This window comes from Phocoena sinus, chromosome 10 (genome assembly GCF_008692025.1).
Source record: "Phocoena sinus isolate mPhoSin1 chromosome 10, mPhoSin1.pri, whole genome shotgun sequence".
Taxonomy (NCBI): domain Eukaryota; kingdom Metazoa; phylum Chordata; class Mammalia; order Artiodactyla; family Phocoenidae; genus Phocoena; species Phocoena sinus.
This window is the reverse complement of record NC_045772.1, coordinates 82,713,380-82,736,742: the sequence shown is the minus strand read 5'-3', so window position 1 is coordinate 82,736,742 and position 23,363 is coordinate 82,713,380. Positions and strand designations below refer to the sequence as shown.

The following is a 23,363-nucleotide window of genomic DNA, read 5'->3' as shown; positions in this document are numbered from 1 at the left end:
TTCCGGACGGCGCCCCGCCCCCTTCCCTGACAGGTTGCCCCACCCACCTCCGCCGCCCCGCCTCGGTCGACTGCCGCAGGAGTCGGAGCGTGAGGAGGCTTTTACTGCTGCCGCGTGCCGGAAAGTGCGTGAGTGCTGGCCCGAGCGTTTTTTTCTGTTTTCCGAATCCTGAGGTCTGGAGGCGGTGAAGTATGCCCTGGGCGAGGACCAGCGGGTGTGGGAAAGGGTTTCTGCGCGTTTTCCGACGTTGACAGTCCCTCTCCCTATTTCCCTAGGGTAGCTGGGACGAATCTTTCTGTGCGGTTTCGAGAAGGAAGGGGGCCGCCGGCTACGCGACTGGGTCGAGTGACTGATACCGGCTCGGCTGCCTGGGCCGCCACCGCTTAGACCAGCGTGGGGCGGGGCTCGATTGGCAGTTTAGAAAAAGAGGTAAATAAATTGGCTCCCAGAGGGTTGTTTATTTCGAAATTAATAACCTTCGGATTCTTCTCCCTGCACCTGGTTCTGTTTACTTCCTGGGCACGCAAGGTATATGCCGTTTTTCCTGAGAGACGCTCTAAACAAGAACTGGAAATGATTTGAAGCAGTTCCTGGGTAAAGTATTCCTTACAGGTGGCGGTCTCTGAGACCCAGCAAGACTCGCTAAACTATGTGCCCAGGGTCAAGGTCACAGATTAACTGTACCAACCGGTAGCACAACCCTTCGATGTCAGTCTCCCCGCATGAAACTGGCAATTTAGACCAACAGGAAAACTAGAAGAAATTAAGAGATTGAGAAATTAAGGTCCTTCCAAAGCCTGTCTGAATTCTCTGTGATTTTACATCTAAACCCTGTTTTAGCCTGACATGAAATGCTTTCAAATTATTGCCACCATTTCTCATCTCTGAATTCTCATTTTATAATGCGCTGTCCCTTGCACTTTCATTGACTAAAGGTATTATTAGTAAATCAGTATTACTGACTGAGCTGGTCTTTGTGGGTTAAAGTGTTATTCTCCCCACAGAAATCCAGACTGTGTCATAGCTATGACACCTTGCCTCCACATCCCTGGTAGCAAGATTAAAACGTCTTAACGTCGACTTCGTATAGAGTTCTGAAGCTGTGTGGTGTGGAACTAAGCTTTTGTTTTAGTTCTTCAACCAAGCTACTAATATTTATGATACAAAAGCTCAGTCAGCTCTGATGCGGGTAAGGAGGTGTGATGGTAATCACAAATAACTTTAAAATGGTGGGCTTCTAGAGGAGAGACTTGCTCAAGTTCTCATTCCACCAGCTTCCCTCCTAGGGAGAAGGATTTGCTATGGATGTGTTAAAACAGGCTGGACTGTGTTCTAGGGGGGCCACTGTGCTGTGAGATTATACCAGTGAGCTTGATTAGTTCTTCTCTACTACTTCTCTTACAAGCTGCGGAAGAAGGCCCATTTCCTGTTCTCTTTGTTACCTTCAGACAGGTGTAGTACCTCCCCCGTATGAACATACACAGCCATCTCCTTTCAACTCACTTTTATAATCTGGCTTCTAGGTAGGCCTAGACCAAGCAGTATACAAGCTTTTGGGGGCAAGCTCTCTTGCCACCTACCTCTTGGATTATGTATCCTTTGGTGCTGCAAGCGTATTGGGATAAATTTTTGTGTGAAGCTTTTTAGGCTTAACTACTTTGGGGAAATGTGCTTCATCTGTTTGAGTCAAGTCAGAACTTCATGGAGAACAGTGACTAATACAGCTCTAGACACCATAACCCCTAGTTAAATGACTTAACCCAGAACTGGAGTTAGTTACGTCTTACCTCCTTGGCCCACAAGTCATTGGGAAAGAGCTATCAGTGTGGATTGTATGCCCATCCCCATCCAGATTCTCAGGATGATGGGGGACTTCTCTCAGTCCCTAACTCGTTTGGCTCTCTACAAAGAACAGTAACCTCCATGACTTCATGCAGGGTTAAGGAACAGCCCCAGGTCCCTGCTGCATTTAAATTGTTCACCAATTCTGAACCCAAGGAAACCTATTTCTCCCAAAGGCTAAAATAAACTGAAATGCCTGAAGGTCAGCATGCAATAATAACAAACTTCCTTAACTCATAAAGTAACATATCAAAGAATGGGACAAGCTTACCTTAGTCACTGCAGCTACTTTTTTGCTGGGCAGGTCCTTTATTATATATAATTTGTAAAGAGGGCAACAGCTAAAGAGGATGATTTAAGCCACATTTCTAAACAGTTTTACAAATTACAAATTGTGAATTAAATAGAGCTATGCTCTTTGCCAGGAATTACACAGCTTATAATTTGCAATTTTAAATTACATCTAATGTAGATTTAATTCACAATTATTTTAAAAGCACAAGTTTCTTAAGAGTCATCATTCTTCAGTAAGATTAAAACACATGAAAAATGGCTCTCAGCAAAAAAAAAAAAAAAAAAAAAAAGTTTTAAAAATGAAATTCGGTGTTGATGTACCCGGTTAAATACACTCAACTAATTTCACTCCCTTCCAAAACCATTAAATCTTCAGTAAACCAATTTAAAAATAAAAGAAAAATAGAAGAGGAGATGACAACAGTAAAACTTTAGAAGCTGCAAAACAGATGAATGCGACCTAGCACACTAGAAAAGCCCAGTTTATACTGCATATTGCTCAAAAGGCACTGGAACAGGGCCACTGTAATTGGAAATGAAGAATGAAGTAAATCAGAGAGGATGAAGTGAAAGCTACTTGAAAACCACCCCTAAGTGTCTGCACCCCTCACTCCCACAGAAGACTGGAGGTTTATTTCTGGACAAAATAATACTAGTCTCTGGAGTGGGATGTCCTCAGGCATACTAAGTACACCAAAACCACACTGGAAGCAGATTAGGTGATTTGGGTATACATAATGCTGAAAGCAAGGCCCTGGTTCCTCTTCTGCTTCTTAATGTTACATTAGCAAATGCTCAGAAGATTGGAAGACTTCTCTGGGGAATCTGACCAGCCGAGGAGAACCATCTAAGATACTAACATCAGAGGTTCCCCGATAAAGGGCCCACTCAGATCACCCTAAGTAAAGCCCAAAGTCCCTAAGCTGCAACCATGTATGCAGATCTTCTGAAGTTTTTTTTGTCCTTTCATTTGTAGGAGCAGATTGAAAAGGACTACCTTTTCTGGAGGAAAGCTCAGAAGTGATAACAGACAAAAGCAGAAAAATAGCAATTTGGAGGAAAACAAGAAAGCTAATATTAATGAACTCAGAAAAATTGCTCTGCTATGTTGTATGCTTGTAATGTGCACTAACTCATAAATTGTTAGTAAACAGGAGAAGTATACAAGTATTAACATGGAAATAATGTTGGCTCCTATGTGATTTTTTTCCCCTAAGAAAGAGGAGCCAGCGAAGCAGATTTATAAACTTCAGCAAGAAAAGGTCTTCACTTAGTTGCTGTACTGGCAGCAGGAGCCTTTCAAGTATGTTTGTAAAACAATTTAAAAAGTGCTCACCCCCAGGGCTCCCTCCTCAGAGAGGTATACCCTGTTTTTGGCAACTGTTGACCTGGTTACAGTTGAATCACCTATCCTGACCACTGATTGGCAGCCTTGTGGTATAGGTAACCCTCTCCTTCCACATGTACCTGAATATCTCCCAGCCCTACTCTTAGCATTTTGCTAGCATATATATCTGCACTATTTTTAAAACAGTTTTACTAAGGTACAATTGACATACACTAAGCTACAATTATTAAGCATAAATACAATTTGATAAATTTGACACATGCCTACACCTCACCCCAAGCAGGATAAACATATCCATTATCCCCAAGGATTTCCTCCTGCCTCTTTTGATACCTTCCGGCTCTCCAGCCTCCCGCTCCCATTCACAGACTATTATTTTCGAGCATTTTAAACATCTCTGTGGTGTCCTCCAGCTATGCTGAGAGCAATCTGTCCCAAATTAGCTCTCCAGGCACCAATTTCTGTTGTTTTATTAGTGCTCCGTTTACAGTTGTATACGATTTGAGTGGTATGCCCCGAGCCTATCCCCCCTCCCAATAAACAGTTATTTTTAATGTTTTTGTAAGAGGAAATGTTTTTCTGGACTACATATACTTATGTCTCAAAGTACCTCCCACAAAATACTAATTTCAAAGGGAAAAAAGTAACTGAGGAGAGTCCCGACAAACACCACCTTTATCAAGTGATCAAAATTAACATCAACCATAATGGAACAAATGGGAATTGTGTCCACCTAATAGGATGCGGTGAAATGAACAAAGCACCATGTCTAATATTTTTGCCCAAACTACATAAGCTGAATCTAGCCATGACTTAACATCAAAATGAGACACATTTCTACAAAATAAATGGCCCGTGTTCTTCACAAATGTCAGGTTCATGAAAATCAAGGAAATTCAAAGGAAGTTTTTCAGATTGAAGAAGGCTAGAGACTTGAAAATTAAATGCAGTGTGTAATCATGGACTGGATACTTTTGCTATAAAGGGCATCTTTGGGACAACTGCCAAAACTTGGGGTTGTGGATTCGATGGTAGTGATGTAACAGTGTTTGTTAATTTCCTGATTCTGATGGTTGTATTGTGCTGCAGGAAAACACCCTTCTTCGCAGGAGATACAGTCTAAAGCTGTGCTGTCCAGTATGGTAGCAACGAAGCCATTGGTACCTATAAGCGCTTCTGGCATGACACATTGAAATAATATTTTGGATAAAAACAATATAAGAGTAATTTCACCTGCTTTATTTTTTAATATGCGCTACCAAAAAGCATAAAATTACATGGGTGGGCTGCACTGTGTTTCTGTCGGATGGCACTGCAAAGTGTTCAGGCAGATTTGATACCGGGTTAGCAACTTATTCTCAAATAATTCAGGAAAAAAAATGTTCTTAGTAGTACTAACCTGCAGCTTTTCTCCAAGATGTAATGAAATTATTTCAAAATAAAAATTACGTTAATGAGGGGCATAAAAAGGTATAAAAGTCTTTTTAGGTCAATAGGAAAATGGGCATCACGGAACTTTAAAGGCGGCTTTAAATGACGTTAACATTTATTTGGGGCCTATCATGAGCTGAACGCTTATGACGTTAGGATTTTAAGATTGAGCCACCACAGCCGTCCCAAGTATTGGGAATTATTTTCTGGTGAGGCTGTCACGGTGCCTTTACAGAGCTGCCTCTCCCTAGCAGCATGAACCAAGTACACATGAAGAAGCTTATCTGTCCCACTGGATGTCGCCGGCTCCTCGTGTAGCCCCTTATGGGTTGTTCACTTGGCCTCTTCACCACCGATCTTACTGCCCATCTCCTGTTAGTTGTGAACCTGCTTGACCCTCACACCCAGTTTTGCCTCTTTAGCCTTTCTTAGGAGGGCACTCTTGATTTGATCAGGCCTCTTCCCAGTGTCCTGTTTTAGCCTTGCTTTGAAAGCAGGGTAAAGGCAATTCTCCTTCTGACAAGAAAACTGAGGCTCAGAAAGGTTAAGTAACCTGTACAACACTATGCAGCTGGGATTCAAATCTAGTTCCATCTAATTCATTCCACTCTGGTATACAAGGAGGTACACCTACATATCCAGCTTTGCCAATCCATTTTCTCTAGTTGTCCTGTTTCCTTCATAGAACTTATCACAATTCATGATATTATTTGTAGTATACCCCTCTGGAGATGTTCTGTGAGAGCAGCTATCTTATCTGACACATTCATAGCTACATCTCAGTGCCTGGAACATAAAAGTGCTTAATAAATATTTATTGAATGAAAAGAAAGGGTACCATTTTACCAATGTGTAAAATCCTTTTTCTCTGATTCTTTTTTAAGACTACAGTGCAGTTATTTGTAAAAGTTTTTCTTTTTCTTTAGGTACATTAAATGTAAAAGTGAATACTTTCCATGATACGTGCAAATGGCCAGTTCTTTAAGAGGAGAAGTACTGAATCTTTATAAAAATGTAAGTAATTTATGTTGCCAATTTTATAAATGTTATATGACATAGATTGTTTAGAAATATACAATCTTTCTTTTTTAAGCTGCTGTATCTTGGACGAGACTATCCAAAAGGAGCAGACTATTTTAAAAGGCGTCTGAAGAGTGTTTTCCTTAAAAACAAAGATGTGAAGGACCCAGAGAAGATCAAAGAACTTATTGAACAGGGCCAATTTGTAATGAAAGAACTAGAAGCATTATACTTCCTTAAGAAATATAGAGCTATGAAACAACGCTATTACTCAGATACCAACAAAACTAACTGATCACTATTACTATAATTTGAAAATCAGTGCCAGCTGTTTATGTATACCAGCTACTACAAAAATAATTCTAAAATGTCAAGATAATACATTTTGTTAAAAATACTTTACTGAACTAAAATAGGTTTCCACTTCTGTTCAAACTGAGAGCTTTACCAGCAACCTTTATGCTCAATTTTTATACTAAAATAGCAATTTAACTATATGATGCTGCCAACTACCAATTGAAAATTGATGAGCACCCAATTTTGAATGAAAATATAATGTACTTAATTTTTAATACATTTTTGCCAATTCTTAGCCCATCTCTGCATTTTACTGGAAAAAGAATGCCGTTTAATGCACATTTAAGTAAGCAAAATAATTTCTTGCAAGTTTATTGCCCTTAACTTTTGAAGGAGTTCCTTATTTTTGACCCCATTTGGTACATTAACAGCACAGAGTCAAGGTTCACTGCCAAAGAATGATTTAAGTGCAGTCGGTAGAAATAATAAGTATAGAGTAAGATTACTTCTGAACTCGAAACAGCCTGCCAGCAACTGGCATCACATATATATACCTATCTAATTATTTCCATTATTAATTTTTGCCACTGGCTGCCTTTGGGCCTTAAAACAAATCACCCGTTGTGTATCAGTTACCTTCTTCAATAAAAAGTAATAAATAATGTTATTCTATTCTTTTGTCATAAAGGCAGATTTGTTTTGCATCCACTTCTAAACGAGTTAACGTGGCACAGGACCTAAACCTAACGTGGTTTCAAGCAAACACTTAAACCTTTACATAGTGTTCACAGCACCTTTCATACAGAACATATCCAACTTACAAGCTGCACAAAAAGGTTTACTAATATACTATAGTGTCTGTGGCTTATAAACTACCCCATATCAATTATGGGGCTAATGTTTCAAATTTCCATCAAGAAGTACACACTACTGGGAATTCCCTGGCGGCCCAGTGGTTAGGACTTGGCACTTTCACTGCTGTGGGCCCAGGTTTGATCCCTGGTCGGGGAACTAAGATCCACAAGCTGTGTGGCACGGCCAAAAAATAAATAAATAAATAATTAAAAATTAAAAAAAAAAGAGTACATACTACGATAGTCACCGTAACTATTTTTATTACATTACAATAATTAGGAGCAGTACAGTTCATGACAAAAATATTACAAATTTCAGATCACTTCACAGCACATACTCCTATAAACATTTAAAAGTTAATTTTAATTAAAAGAGTGGTCATTTTTAAATTTAATGTTTGATATGACCAACATTCCTAGGTCAGCGCAACCAAACGATGGAAAACAACTGGATCACACTGCATATGTCCCACAAAAAAAAAAAAGCACAATGTACAAAATGTGCATGTTTCAGTTTACACTATACAAAAATAGTTAAAATACATTCCAGGTAAACATGTTACATTAAGAAATAGTACTAGTAAGAAATTGGCACTCAAAGGAAAAATGCAAAAGTATTTTCAACATGAAAACACAAGACAGTGGAATTGGAAATTTTTGGATAAAACATTACATAACCCATTTAGCTCTCTATAGGGAAGGGGACCTTCTGTAATTGACACTTCTGTAGGTAATAACTTTGTTTTTCCTAAATTCATCTAAAAATTGCCTATTATCATCCCAAACAGGCACTTAAAACTATTAAACTAAAACAAGTGTTACTAGTTACAACTCTTTTTAAAGAACTGACGTGAATATATCTTTCTTTAGAAAGAAAGAAATTTCATTTTCTGAAGGAATTTACAGCTGTTCAATTTATGCTGTTCAATTTCTCAATGCAGATTTCATGCTACCCAATATCAACACCAAAGTTATTAAATGTAAGTTCAGCTTTAAAATAACTAATGGGTTGTTAAAAATCATTAATACATAATCATCAAGAAATTATTACTTTTTGGCAAATGGAAATGGCAGATAGTTCTTACTGCCTATAAAAAAACCTAAATGTGTATATATTGTTCAGAAAAAATGGATAGAAGAAAAAGAAATCACTGGAATACAAATGAGATGAACTTGTGCAAACTGCAACTTAACATGCCTCACAAAGTTTCTACATATTTTAGGACAAAATTGTGCAATGGTGGCTAAGATTTTGATAACCTATAAAAGTCAGGTTCTAATTCCTATGCAGTGTGACTCAGTTAAAATAGAGCCTAGAATTCCTAATTGGAGATATTCACTCAAATTTTACTACATACTTCTGCTACATTCTTCCATAAACATGTTAATGTCTAAACCTATGTAATTTAGCAGTTTTTTCAACTTCAAGGATTTTTATCTTTAAGGCTATAATAATTAGATAACATTTGTTATTTCTAGGATTATCTCTCCCCTTTTAAAATCTCTACAAAAACAAACATTTTATTAAACCATTCAAAATTCACATAATAAAGGATAATTACCACTGCCATAAAAATATTGCCCAGCTACATCAAAAATTCAAGAGTCCTAAAAATCCCCTCAGTTATACACTACAATTCCTGAAGTATGGCCATTTCTTTCTCTTGTGTGGAAACAAGAGGAGGTACTATGCAAGTGTAAACACCCTAACTAGATAATGTTCCATAAACCTGTAGTCTAGTATAGCATCTCAGAAATCATATTGATTTTTACATAGAAGTTTCCTTTTCTGTGAGTTAGGTCCGGCATCTGTTTATTTTTACCCAGATAAACAACTATTTTAGAATTCAATGTTTAATTTTTAAAGTCTATTTTAATTACTTATACAGAGACCATACTACACACAAGGGAATTTTAACATTATCTGACATACAACTTAATTGGTACTATAATTGTCCCAATAGAATCACATCATTCTGTCAAATAAAAAACAATATTCAAATTTTACTCCTTTAAAACAATGAAGTAAACTAATTTAATTTTAAAAAGTAGCTTGATTAAACAGTTACATTGGAATCAGAGCAAAACAATTATTTCAGAACTGGAAGAAACTAAGCTTAGAGACCAAATCACTTCTTTGCAAAACTACAATATGCATTATATCTGGGTCATGTGCCAGATGCCTCACTAAAATACAGACTGCTCTAGAATATAAGCACTACCTAAGGACAGGGATTATGTCCCTTGTCTGAGGATACTCTAATATCCCCAGTGCCTTGTGTAGTGCCTGGCATCTAGAAGGCACTCAAATATTTGTTGAATAAATGAATTCTGCTAAAGAGTAAGATTTATGAATAAATTTTAAAGTATCTTTCATTGCAAAATTTTAGCTTTTAAAACAATGGAATGTATCATTAGCAGGGCTAGTCGTCGTTGTAGATTACATAAGGAATTCTTTCAGCACTACCTTTGTTAAATTCTCATTCCACTGGATAGGGATCTGACTCCTCATAGCAGGTATGAAAATTCCTACTTTGTCCCTGATGGACCAGGCAGCAAAGAGATGATGTTCAAAGGATCAAGATTAAATTGCTACAGCCACCACCTGAAAATTAACTCTTAGGTCAAATTCCATTATAGTGTCTGTCGGATTATGCTGAGCCTGAGGAAGTAAGATGTAGGGCATTTTGATGTGACTTGGTGGGAAGCCTTCATGGAGATATCCAAAGCAGCAATAAACCTTTGAGGTTAGGGGAATGAGAAGTATTAAAAGAAAAAACATCAAGTCATGGGGCATGTAGAAGGGTAGGCAGGCAAGATGACACTAATATGGGAGAAGTCCTGAAAGCGGAGAATGGATATTCAGAAATAAACTTCACCTCTTGCACAATTTTGCCTAAGACTGGCACTGAAGATGATAACACAGGTAAAAAGTTACAGATTGTGCTGAGACTGACAAATAGGTATATCCTTATGTAAACTGAATGTAAATCACATAGTTTTCATGCTAGATACAGCCTTTGAGATGACTTCTTTTAACATGAAGAAATGGATAGTAAGTGATTTGCCTAACATTGGAGTTATGAAAAGACACATAACTAGAAACTAAGTCACCTTCCTCCTTGTCCAGTGATATTTTCACCTCAACACACCATCTCAGTTCAAATATTTTAAAATAAGTTAACATTTTAAATGCATTGAAAGAACATTTTAACATTAATTTATCTATTTTATAAGCATTAGATATTCTTAATTATGGACCAGACTTGTAAAGTGTTACTTTAGCCAGTGTTAAGAGAACTAGCCAATACTCAAGATTTTGAAACTTTTTCATTTTGTTTTAAAAAAATTAAAATCTTGCCACCCCACCCTAAAACCTCATTTAAAAATAATGTTTTTTTGAAGTTTCGTTTCGTTTTAACAAAAGTGACGTTCCTGAGTAGGACTACCACATAGTGAGAATGTACCCTGCTGAGCTATCCAAACTCTCTCCCAGTCCCCATTTTTGACCAGCCAAGGCATGACAACATTGGAAGACCATAGGGATGCAGTCCATACTGTGAAACTCTCAGTGAAGCTCAAAGCTCACACAAGGCCTGGCCTTTCCACCTTGGTCTCTGTAACACCTACTAAGCTAACTGGACCAAATAATTTTTAACATCATTACCAGTAGAATTAAAACTACTTTCAAAGACTGAAGTTCGAGAAAAGATTTATGCTAAGAAAGAGCAATCTGACACGGGGAGACTATATTTAATTCCTATGAGAATTTTTGTAATTCAATACATGTTAAATTTTTTTCAATTATTACAAAAGTTTAGTAGCATGTAAATATAGCCCCCAAAATGGTTGTTATAATCCTCATTACATTCTGGGTTTGCCTTAACAGGAAAAGCTATTCAGAGTATTATAGGAATTCACCTAATGTAGAAAGTAAATGGCCTTTTAATATTCCATTGCCTTGTATTTTTTTCAATTTTTTCCCTTTTTATAGAAAAAATATAATATTTGGGGGAACGTGACTGTTGACAAATAGCAGTGGAAAGAAGGAGAAAACCTTTGTGAACAGTGTACCTTTACATTCATTAAGGGTAACTGAAACTACAGGACATGAAACCTACAAGATGAATCTACAGGAAGCTCATAAATTTGTGTTCCCTCAATGCTTCAGTAAAACCAATCGTGAAATCTCAACTGAAGTTATAATTAGTAATTAATCCATGTATATGATTGATAAAACACAGAATAGGGATGATTTGAAAGGCTCATTAATTTGTTTCACACTCAAGTTCACAAATGGTAAGAAAAATAGGAAGTAATCAACTGCATGCACCAAAAACCCCAGGACAGAAATCTCAGGTGTTCAGTTTCTTTTTCACAGGCATTGCTAGTTCAAAAACCAAAACTCAGGGAATACTGGCACTTAGAGGAAAAAAGTTTCCACTGTCATTTTAAAATAAGCATTCAAGATAAAAGCTAACAGTATGGATGGAGCAGAAAGACAATTAGGTAATGCTAAAACAAATGCTAATAATTTAGTGTAATGTACAAAAATTACCACTTTTACTTAAGTACGCCTTAAGAAAAAAGTACAAATTGTATTTACATAATTATACACTTTGTCTTTGACTTCTTTTTCTTCTTTTTACCTTCTTTGCTCATCTTTTCTTTATGTTTTCGAATTTCTCGAACTAATGTATAGAAGGCATCGTCAACGCCCTGAAACACATAAGTATTAAAACGTGAATATATATGATGGTTTGAGGTATACAGATAACAGAAAAGATATATTACTAATGGAAACATTAATATTGAGAAGGAATAAGGATACGTAACATTTCTCTTTAGACAACTGAATATATATCAGACTTCCAGGATTCTTAAATGTCTTCAACGATATTTTGTTAACATTATAGGAACACTGATTTTCACAAAAGGCAATGAAAATCAACGGCACAGAATCTTACGTATGCTTAGTTAACACATTACTTTCCCCCAGAACTTAATTTGCTACTAATTTTTCCATATTGGCACACCTCAGTCACTGAAATCCAAATGTATTTGTGTATATATGTGAGTAAGTATTTATACTTGATTATCCCTGAGTTTCTAGATATTTGATATAAGCCATGCAAGTAAATACTAATTTCATAAATATTCGCTGCATTTGACCTCTGGTTCAATACTTATTTAAATCCATTAGATTTAAAGAACTACCATGAAGTATACAGTATTAGATTATACTTTCAGTTTTCTAAAGGCATTAGTTTCAGTTCATATATTTATGATATGAGAAGGAAATTTAAAGTGACCACAACAGGGGACTTCCCTGGCGGTCCAGTGGTTAAGACTACGCTTCCACTGCAGGGGACGCGGGTTCAATCCCTGGTAGGGGAACTAAGATTCCACATGCCGTGCGGAGCGGCCAAAATAAAAAAAAATTTAAAAACAAGTGCAGAATGTGACCACAACACAAGACACAATACTTTGAAAAATGTAATGCCTCTATTTGTGGAGAAATGAGCTAAATCATTGAAATGGTGGTAGAGTCTGATGATTTGGAGATTTTTTTTAATTCGTTATTTTTTTAGTTTATGTTTAGTATATTAAGTATTCAAAATACTTAATATAAAGTCCTATTAATATTTGACATATAAAGTCAAATGCTGTGTATCTTCAGAGAAATTTCCATTTGATCATTTTGGCCTACATCTAGCTGTGATCAAAAGCAAGGTATCCAAATCAGTAACGGTTGAAAGTGATTTCAAGTCAGAATAATTTTCAACCTAATCATTCATACAGAACATGAAAAATGGCACTTTGAAACTGGTGGCAGGACAGTAGATTTTAACACTGCAATCCTGAATTATACAAGATCTATACATAAGTCAATTCTTGTCCTACCCCTATTAAAAAGCAAATTAAATATAAAAGCAAAATAAAGAATTAAAGAAAAAATATGATCCTCTATGTATTTTAGTATCTGTTTAACTGATTAGTAACTGTCAACAAAAGCCTGATGTTTTCAAACCTAGACACTAGAGGGAGTCTTAGGAACAAATACACAACAAATAAAGTATAAATCAAGCCACTTTAACAATGAAAACTGGCTTTTTACTCAATTTAACCACCTCTGCTGAATATTAATATAAACACATTCATTAAGTTATATTATTTTAAAAATAATTGAAAATTTAACAGCGATATGATTTCTCCTTTATGCATTACTAAGATCTTCTACAATTACTATTTCAAAATAATAACTAAATTAATTCGGGCATTTTCAATCTAGTTACATTTAACTAACTTTCACAACAGATCTAAAGTTTAGAAAAGTATTACCAATATTTTTAAAGAATTAAACACAGAGTGGGAATGAGAGGCTTGCTCACATTTAAACAACAGTAGTGGGATAAAAACCAGCATTACTGATTTGAATACTAGTGAAGAAAAGTCCCCAGTAAAGCCCCCAAACTGCATTCACTGATGTTCCCCACTTTCTGATATCATTACTGATGTAACATACACTTCTGTTTCACACAGAGGATAGAGAAAAAGTGATAAGACAGTTTATCAGCAATACAAATCAAGGCTTAATATATATAAGCCTTCATGCTAACCTTCTAAACACATAAAGAGCAAAACACTTCCAATGATATAATAAAGAATAATTATTTTATTATTTTAAATAATACCAACCTTGACTAATTTCTAACCATAAACTCTTAGAATGGGATGGAATCTTAAGAGAGGATCTACTCCAACTTCCCTACCCTTCACAAATTCCCTTTGATCACACATCCTTATGTAGTCTACTCCATTTCCACTGTTTTTATAATGAAGAAAAATGTCAATGATACAAAAATGCTGAAGCAGATAACATGAAAAACCATGAGATGGATATAGAGAAGACACATCCTAAGGTGAAAACAATATATAAGTATTTAGGAGACAATGAAGGCAGAATCTGATAAGATTACCTTCTAAGATTCTGACAAATACTTTTAGTTCATATTGCACTGAACTCTCCTTTATATATAATCTTATTAATAATTTCAATGATTAGTAAAATGTTAAAACTGATCAAAACAGGGCAGTGAATACCCTTTTTACATTCTTATATACACATTTAAAAGACAAAATAGGGTACCAGTAATTATTTTGTTTAAACCCATCATTTTAGGACTAAGAAAAACTAATTTGCATATATTTATCATTGTCAAATAAATTTTGTAAAAATATTTAAAATTTTAAATATTACCAAGTACACTTTTTTCTTATATAAATGCTATTCATGATCACTGAAAAAATAAGGATTTAATTCATCATGCCCAACAATTTCACATTCAGACTACACAGCCACTGAAATATAGTTTGCACAATATGAAAATTTTAAAAAGTATATGCTTTCACCTTTGTTTTAAATAAAAATTAAAGCATAAAACTTATTTTATTCTAAATAGTTCTACTGTAAAAATCATCTAATAGTAAGACAATGGGAGAAAAGAAAACTATCACTTAACTCTGGTCATGGCTACTGTTATTTTAGAAGTTTTACTTTTAAAATTGCATTGCAATGTTAAGTTTTATCACAGCTTCTAAATTAAATACTGCTTTATACGATGATACTCAAAAAATAGTAAGAGTTTATAAATCTCGGGCTTCCCTGGTGGCGCAGTGGTTGAGAGTCCGCCTGCCGATGCAGTGGACACGGGTTCGTGCCCCGGTCCGGGAGGATCCCACATGCCGCGGAGCGGCTGGGCCCATGAGCCATGGCCACTGACTGAGCCTGTGCTCCGCAACGGGAGAGGCCACAACAGTAAGAGGCCCGTGTACCGCAAAAAAAAAAAGTTTATAAATCTCAATAAAAATTAATGCCAATCATTAATTTTGCTTTGTTTCTTCTTCTGAGTTCAGTTCATTAGTATACCACATAATATCTTTTGGAACTTAGTCTACTATTCAGAAGTATATTTTATATTTTGGGGAGATACATTATTTCATACCTTCAACTCATATAGTAAAGAATATCAACCCTTTAGTTTAATCAGCCCCAAAAATGATATCCTACAATTTTATTTCATGTTCTCACAGAACATTATGTTACAAATAATATGCATCAAAATCTTAAGCTCTGGCATGAACTTTCTGGTACCTATTGAGTGAAATATTTTCTAAACAAGACCAAATTTAATATTGGTTGGTTTAGAAAGGAAGTTGAGAAATTCCACTCAGTAAATCCAACTGGGCAGCTACTGTGTGCCAGGAACCTCGTTAGGTCATGGACATGCAAAGATTAAAAATATACGATTCTTGCTCTCTAAGATTCTCACCATACAGGACAAACACAGAAGCGGTTATTTCAATTTAACATGGTTAAGTGTGTAACAGTTAAGAGCAGTAAACTGGGAATACACAAGAAGAGCATTATGCCCAGTCTAATAGTTTTTAAAGAAAGATTCTTAGAGAACAAGAGATGAGACAGTCATGAAAGTGTGTTAACTAGTAAGACTAGGGGATAAGAACACTGGCATTCCCAACAAGAGCAACAGCCAAGACACAAGGGAAGGTAAGAAATAACATGGTGTTGATTTACATACGGACAAAAGAAGTTTTAAAGAGATAAAGCCAAAGGCTAGGGGGGAAGGAAGGTGTTAAGAGCCTTATATATGCTACGAAACTTGAGATTTTATTCTGTAGGTAACAGGAAGTCAGTAACTAGATTTAAAGATAAGAAAATGACATTTCTTTTAAATCTCTCTCTCTTTGCGCTGTGAATGAAGGCAGCAACAAGTAAACCAAGTAAGAGGTTACAATAGTCCCAGCAAGAACTGATAGGGGCCTGAACTAATGATGTGATAAAAGTTAGAATGTACCATAATAGGAATTTGTGGTTGCCTCCAAATGGGTGTGAAAAAGAGGGATTTAGGAGTCATCCCAACACTCCAGGTTTCTCAGCTGGGTAAAAAAGTGATGTTGATGCCACTAAGTTAAGAGAGCACAGACAGAACAAGTATTTGCTTGTGGAATGTCCAAAAGAAAACACGCACTGTAAGAGTGACCCTTTCCCACCTTCTGGGCCATTCAATTTACTCCTCCTTTATATAGTTCCTCATATTTTTTCTCTCTAGACTCTATGACAAATGCAGAGTAGTCTATAGGCATCAAAACCATCTCAATTATAATGAACACCCATTAGATGAAAAATAAATGTAATTTAAAAAATAAAATGAGAAATATAAATAAATAAATGTATTAATTGTGGAAACAAACTACAAGTTTCTTATTTTTTAATACTTCAAATTAAAATCCCACACCTAGGTAGTTCTAAAGCGGTTGCTACTTTGTTACCTGTGAAAGACATCTGCTTTCTGCAGAAATTAATATGCTGAACTTACCAGATTACATTACAATGCATTTTTTAATTTTCACACAGCCAGGAGTCTTTTCTTCTTTGCTGATTTTTTTCAATCTGTATTGTCGGATCTCTCTCACCAATGTATAAAAAGCATCCTCCACTCTCTGCATTGTAAAACACAACTTCTTTAAAGTCTGTTTCATTGGTAATAGTAATTTATTGGGACAGCCATGTGCAAGAAATTTGGAATTATGAGCTTTACTTGAGAATGTTTTGTTTTAAACAGACATCAGATTGTTTGAATAAAATGGATTCAATTTTAAAATACGGGCTTAAATCCTGGTTTGTTCTTTGAAGTCAGTTTTGTTTTGTAATGGGATTAGAATTTTTTTTTTAATTTAAATTAGGAGTTAGGAGAGATTATGAAAAACCTAAGTACATGTATTATTAGTATTAATAATGCAGTCATTTTAGTTTGCTAGTCATGGAATTAATCAAAGCCTAAATTGAAGTTAGATTGAAATTATTTCTTTGACTTAGGGAAAACAAGTGATTTCTGTACTCCAGCTCTGAGTGGGGAGCGAGGAGAAAAATGGTACAAAAGGGACATTTAAACTTTGTTTAAAAAAAAGACTGTTAACATCAGTGTTTCTACGAACCAAATGTGACAAAATGGACTCAGTTCCTACAAAGTTAATAGGTATCAAAAGTATGATACGTAGTTTTAAATTTAATCAGGCACAGAGAATCAGCCATTTAAGTATTAAGTAAACCAACAGCTAAGGCTTAATTTTAGCATGTACACATCCATTGCTTATAATAGTTAAGAAAAAAAAGGCACTTCAATTCTTGAGGGTATATTAATTTTTATAAATCTCAAGAATATGTTAAGAACTGCTTCAGCTGAACTCAGTAATTTACCTTTAAAGTAAAACTTTAATTTAAAATTCATAAAAAATTGTTTCAGTTAAGCAGTAGGTATTTAAATAATATGTTGATTATATATTAAAATGTACGTCTCAAGTTACTTATACCAACTTGTGAGGTATTTCTACTCAACTAATACAAAAGTCATTATAGCCCAAGAAAATCTGAATATCTTATATTTTTAATGAAATCAATTTAATCGACTAGCTAGCTAAACCAACTACAAAATAAAAATTCCAACTATTTTTTAAAATCATTAAATGTTGGTACTTTAAATGAGATAGCCACTTTGTACCCATATATAAAATTTTTAATATTTTATATTTATCAGTAATTCTTGAGACGGTTTGCTTTTACTCATAAGTCCTTAAAAATTACATATTAGAAATTCTCATTATTAAATTAGATAAATAATTTAAGGCACTAAAATAACTCTAGTAAAGCATGTAAAATATAAAGCATGAGCTGGCATTTAAGATATTTTCACAAATGATTCTCTTTCAATTTGAAAATCAATGCAAGAAATTTAAAACATATGTATATATAAATAAAACAAACCAGGTAAAGCTCATATTTTTTAAGAATAAAAACTTTTATTCCTGTTTAAAAAAAGGTTATAAGGTCAATGTAGAAGTACTGAAATATACTATGATGGAGGAAAAAACAGGGTTTTGTCCTCTACTAATTTAGCAGAAGCAAATTTTGATTGTAACTTATTTCTAAAATCAGTTTGAACGTGTCTACTTTTTAAGTGTGCACATCCCCATCACCAATATCAGAATATATGATTTTTGTTTCCAGCAATGCAGAGAGAGAATTGGACGCCAGTAATTAAAAAGAAGAGATTACTACCCACCACCAAGAATTCAGTATCAGGACCTCGGAGGCTAAGATAATTAACAACACTGAAAGATAGTTATTCCAGAGTGACTTTTTTCATTTCTCATTTTTACTAATAGGAAATTTAAATTAGATTTTAAAGAATCAGTTATTTACCATATTTTCTCAGACTTAATTACTTATTTCTTGATAATATGCTTTAAAGTCATATGGACATGAAGAGAACATTATCGATCCTTGTATATACCTTAAACCACTGGCACAGAACACTGGTTTCATATTCCAAAATTTGTAGGTAATTTTAAAAGATTAAGTACAGCCGAAACAGATGTTTAATACCTACTATGGCTAGCTGCTAAGGTCTTAACTGGCACGCAATGATTTATTCTTGGGCATACAGCTTGTTGCCACATATACTCATTTTCAGATGTCACTTATTAAACTTTTAAGAACAACTGAAACAAAAGTGCATGTAAAAACAACAGTGCATGTGTTTATATATGTAAATTTTAAAGTAAGTTTGTAAAGATACATTTGTAACTTTTTTTAAATCAGGAGCTCAGCCATTATCTGAAAATGTACCGTGAGACTATGGAAATAGAACACTTCAATGCAGGAGAAAGAACTGTTAACAGCATCATTCTGTATCCCGGTGCCTATAATGCTTTCACTACGCGATTTAATTTTAAACAAGTACTTGTTCTAGTTGAATAGTTTATTATGTGCAAAAGCTCTTTCAAGGAAATAAATAACACCTCAAATACCCTAACTATAGGCAGATGCAAGAATACTAAATACTAGCCCTTCTTGGGGGAGAGGAATGGGACAAACAAGATGTATTCTAAAAAGCAACTTTGGGGCTTCCCTGGTGGCGCAGTGATTGGGAGTCCGCCTGCCGATGCAGGGGACGCAGGTTCGTGCCCCGGTCCGAGAGGATCCCACATGCCGCGGAGCGGCTGGGCCCGTGAGCCATGGCGGCTGAGCCTGCGCGTCCGGAGCCTGTGCTCCGCAACGGGAGAGGCCACAACAGTGAGAGGCCCTCGTACCGAAAAAAAAAAAAAAAAAAAAAAAAGCAACTTTGCATCACTGAATTGGAAAGAAACCTTGCCAAACAACAGCCCACCTCAGGAACTACTGAAATGCATCAATACTACTACTTGGGAGGCTATACTATGCATTGGTGCACAGCAGGTGCTCAGTACTTGCTTTGTCTAGTTTTAACTCATAAAAAGCAAAGTTCAAATTACTGATCTTATGTACAGAAACCCAACTATTATTAAACAGAGAAATATGGCACAAAGTTTTTTTGTTTGGTTTGCTTTGTTAAAATAATTCGATGATAAGCTTTCTTTAATGGAGGTCTTCTAACAACTAAATTTAAGTATCTAGAAATTAACAACAAAACCCGGAAAATTAATTACTCAACATTTTTAAGTTCGTAAAACAAATTTTCACGTTATGCTCAAATTGAGACCTCCAGAAAGCAAAAAAGCTGAATCAGGAGTAGCAGATACTCAGAGAATTCTGCTTTTGTCATCTGCTTTACTGAATGATCCCCACTTTTGATTTTAGCAGACTGGAAAACACACAGCTGATTACCACGGTGTCAACGTTTTGGTTTCAACAGCCTTTGCAAACACAGCCATACACTGCCCAAAGAGGCCAGAAAAATATGTCAATTACTAACTGCCCAGATAGATGTGACCTAGGTAGCAGCCTTTATACACTAGGAACACAGGGACCACATACAGCATACTTGCAGAAAATAAAAACTACTTTGGCCTTTCAGATGTGGACTAAAATGATAGTTAAAAATATAATTCAGGGCTTCCCTGGTGGAGTAGTGGTTAAGAGTCTGCCTGCCGATGCAGGGGATGCGGGTTCGTGTCCCGGTCCAGGAAGATCCCACATGCCGTGGAGCGGCTGGGCCCGTGAGCCATGGCTGCTGAGCCTGCACGTCCGCAATGGGAGAGGCCACAACAGTGAGAGGCCCGCATACCGCCAAAAAAAAAAAAAAAAAAAAATATATATATATATATATATATAAAATTCACTGTATTCTAGCCATAAAATGGGCTTTTTAAAATAAAGTAATTAAGTTGGTAAAATATATAGCCTACAACCCTTACCTGTAAAAAGACGAGTAAAATTCCTTTCTCTTTCACAGAATAAATTTTACTTTAAAATTCCTAATGTTAGCTTGTAAAATTTAAGTTGAAAGTCTGACCTAACTTCTTATGTCTAGCCAAAGAATAGTTTCCCCAGAGAATCAATGGTCAGCACACTACAAGTTGGTCAGCACACTACAACCCACAAACCCAATGCAGCCACAGCCTATATTTTTGTACTGCCCACAAGCTGAGTGATTTTCGCTTTTTTAAAGGGTTGTAAGAAAAAAAAATGCAACTGATACCACCTGTGGCCCACAAAGCCTAAAATATTTATCATCTGGCCCTTTGCAGAAAAAGTTTGCCAGCCCCTGACTTATATCTATGAAAGTTCTAAATGAATGTCTGAATATAATTTTTGTTGTTTGTGTTTTAGGTTCGTGCTCAAGACCAAAACTTAGGGCATGAAGCGAGTAGCTGCTGATAAAATACAACAAGTATATGCATATTCATTTTGTTCAAATAATAAATAAGTAATAGCAGATGAGTAACAAAACACTCTGCAGAAAATAGGGCTTCACATTTTCACAAAAACTGGAGGTAAATTAAAATTTATGAAAATTTACATATTTCATTTTCTCAGTTACTTGGAATAATTCTTTAAAGTCTTCTAAAAGCATGCAAATGTCAAATTAATTTCAACAGAGAAAGATGAATAAACTTTTGAAAGGCAAATCAACAAGTCCATGTAATAAAGAGAAATCAAGTATCTAGGAAACTAAATATCTAAGTTATAGTTTAGCAACATAAATTACATAACGATATCAATAAAACAGGACATAAATATAAGAAAAGCTGAGTGCTAGAAGGTTAAGAAATAAAGTACAAGTATTCCTTTATATTATATCACTGTATATTTTTTCTGGATGATCCATAAAAATGTCTACAAAGCAACTTTAGGTTAATCCATTTGGTATCACACACACTACATCCCCTTCCCTATCAACACCCCCCAACCGCCCCCCCACAAACCAGTATAAAACCTAAAAATCTATTTAAAAGGAAACTAGGTAGTTTTCTAGATTAGTTATGAATGCTGTGGTATATTAAAGCATTAATGTCAAACACTTAAGAATCAACAGTACTTCTGAGATAGTAACCATACAACAAGGAAAGAAGACAGAGCCATTATTTTAGGCTCTTATCAAATGAGAGTGGAGGGCAACACTGCAGAAATAACAAGACTTCCTCTTACTGTCCTTTATTACCTTTCTACTCCAAATGTGGTCCATGTACCAAAGTCAGCATCACCCGAGAGCTTGTAAAAATGCAGAATCACAGGTTCCAACCTAGACCCTAATTCTAATTCAGAATTAGAATCTGGATTTGAGTAAGAAGCCCAGTTGATTCTTGTGCATATTAAAGTATGAGAAGCACTGCTTTATTTGCAACCCTTTACAACATCAGGCAAAGTCTTAGAGTTTTTCTCTTCTTTGTACAGTGTAAACTAATGTGTCCACTAGTCTAAAATGTATACTTTAAAAGTTACGACTAATACAAGTTAATAAACTGTTAATAGTATAATCTAGGTAGTAGGTTTGCAAATGTTTTCAATAAAATTCCTTCAATTTTATATCTGAAAATGTTTCATACAAAAATGGGAAAAAATGTTATAATATTATAATCATGTTTTCTGAGTACCTCCCAAGGGAAATCAAGGAGTACGGTCAGAGAAGACCAACAAAGAGGACAAAAACCAAACCTCTTCCCAGTTTTTGGGACCTGGGAATGATATGAATGGAATCTTAATTCCTCCAAAGTAAAGTGAAGTAATGTATACACCAAGTATTTCTTTAACTTATAAATCAGGTTTTAGAATGAGATCATCTGTATTATGGTCAAAAACTATTCTAATTCAGCTTTTAATCCCAAAACAAAGACTTAAAGCAGAATTCATTGTTTTTTTTCACTGTGCACCAAATTTGTACAACCAGAAAGTGGTATGTATGATCTTCCACTAGGGAAATAGACATATATACTAGCTGAATGATGGTTTACTTTTAAATTTTTACCCCTTTACAAAATTCAGTGAAAGGTCTAGAAGGTGTTTTTGTAAGTTTAACCATATAATAAGTTGTTCATCACTCTTCTTAACTTCTAGCATTTATAAAGTTAAATTCCATGAAATTGGTTTTCTGGGCTCATAGGTACAAATAACCAGACAAGGCCCCAAACAAATGTTCATCTTGTACGGAACATATTAATATTCCATCATAACCTTATATTTTCCTTTCTAGGAATTCATTTTTTCTATATGTTAAACTCTTATTTCATACAAATAAGGCTAAATAATATCAATTATTTTATTTTACCTAGAGAAAAAGTTACTTTTAAAATAGTTTCTGAAACAAAATTCAGGATCAATCTGGTGTTACTTTTTTCTCAGAACACAGTAAATGAATAACTGAGAATTTCCATTTACTTTCTAAATATTCTCTTGCTTTAATAAAAGCTTTCCTGAAAAATGTATCCTTTTAAAAAAAATTCTACCTAAGTAAAATTCTTCAAATACAACAAAATTTAATCTAGAAACATATGACATAATACTCTTAAAAGCACTTCAAAAATAGGAAACTCAAAATTTGTTTCCCTGTTCGACTTTATAAATAAAACAGTAAAAAATAAAATTCCCACGTTTCTCGAATCCTGACTATAACATGTGCTGAACTGTTCAACGTAGAAAAAAGCCAAAGCCAAAGATAATACCATGGACACTGGAATAAGAAGTGCTGCCCTCTCATATCCTTAAGAGAACATTTACCAAGTAAATATTGTTATATTGCCGATTTTACTATAATGGAAGAAAATTGATAAATTACATCAACTGATATAAAAGTTATGCTATCAGGTATGTACATTTATTAATATTCATGCCCTCCTGCTCCCAAAATGACATTATTAGAATATATATTAGTAAATAGTGATTAATGATTAAAATCACTTGATATAGTTTGAGAGAATAGATTTGTATTTATTACAATTTT

At 35.1% G+C, this 23,363-nt stretch overlaps 2 protein-coding genes across 11 annotated transcripts in view; one reads left to right on the top strand and one right to left on the bottom strand.

Annotated features, from left to right (window-relative positions):
• The first annotated feature begins 39 nt into the window (after window positions 1-39).
• ETFRF1 (electron transfer flavoprotein regulatory factor 1) lies at window positions 40-23,357 on the top strand. 8 transcript variants are annotated; one of them, XR_004351705.1, is made up of 4 exons: window positions 51-189; window positions 276-429; window positions 5,842-5,929; window positions 18,173-19,179. XR_004351705.1 is itself a non-coding variant. In XM_032645069.1 (2 exons), exons 1-2 carry the CDS (start codon window positions 5,885-5,887, stop codon window positions 6,228-6,230), a joined length of 267 nt encoding a protein of 88 aa, XP_032500960.1. In that variant the 3' UTR covers window positions 6,231-6,904. The 8 variants fall into 8 exon arrangements, 1 of the variants encoding a protein (XP_032500960.1); XR_004351702.1 differs by lacking the exon at window positions 18,173-19,179 and adding an exon at window positions 6,009-6,904; XR_004351703.1 differs by lacking the exon at window positions 18,173-19,179 and adding an exon at window positions 6,009-6,904 and having other exon boundaries at window positions 61-128.
• The window catches only part of KRAS (KRAS proto-oncogene, GTPase), a 38,691-nt gene continuing 22,657 nt past the window's right edge, over window positions 7,330-23,363 (bottom strand). For 2 of the 3 annotated variants that reach the window (XM_032645067.1, XM_032645068.1), the window contains exon 5: window positions 7,330-11,805. In XM_032645067.1, coding sequence (XP_032500958.1) covers window positions 11,689-11,805 — 117 coding nt within the window. In that variant the 3' untranslated portion in view covers window positions 7,330-11,688. Of the gene's footprint in view, window positions 11,806-16,484; window positions 16,609-23,363 lie in introns of all 3 variants that reach the window. The other variant, XM_032645066.1, reaches the window with a different exon arrangement.

Bases quoted from the DNA above. Each gene is read 5' to 3' on its own strand.
- ETFRF1 (XM_032645069.1), top strand. From the start codon at position 5,885: ATGGCCAGTTCTTTAAGAGGAGAAGTACTGAATCTTTATAAAAAT. The intron at 5,930-6,008 runs GTAAGTAATTTA...TTCTTTTTTAAG, and splicing joins TACTGAATCTTTATAAAAAT to CTGCTGTATCTTGGACGAGA.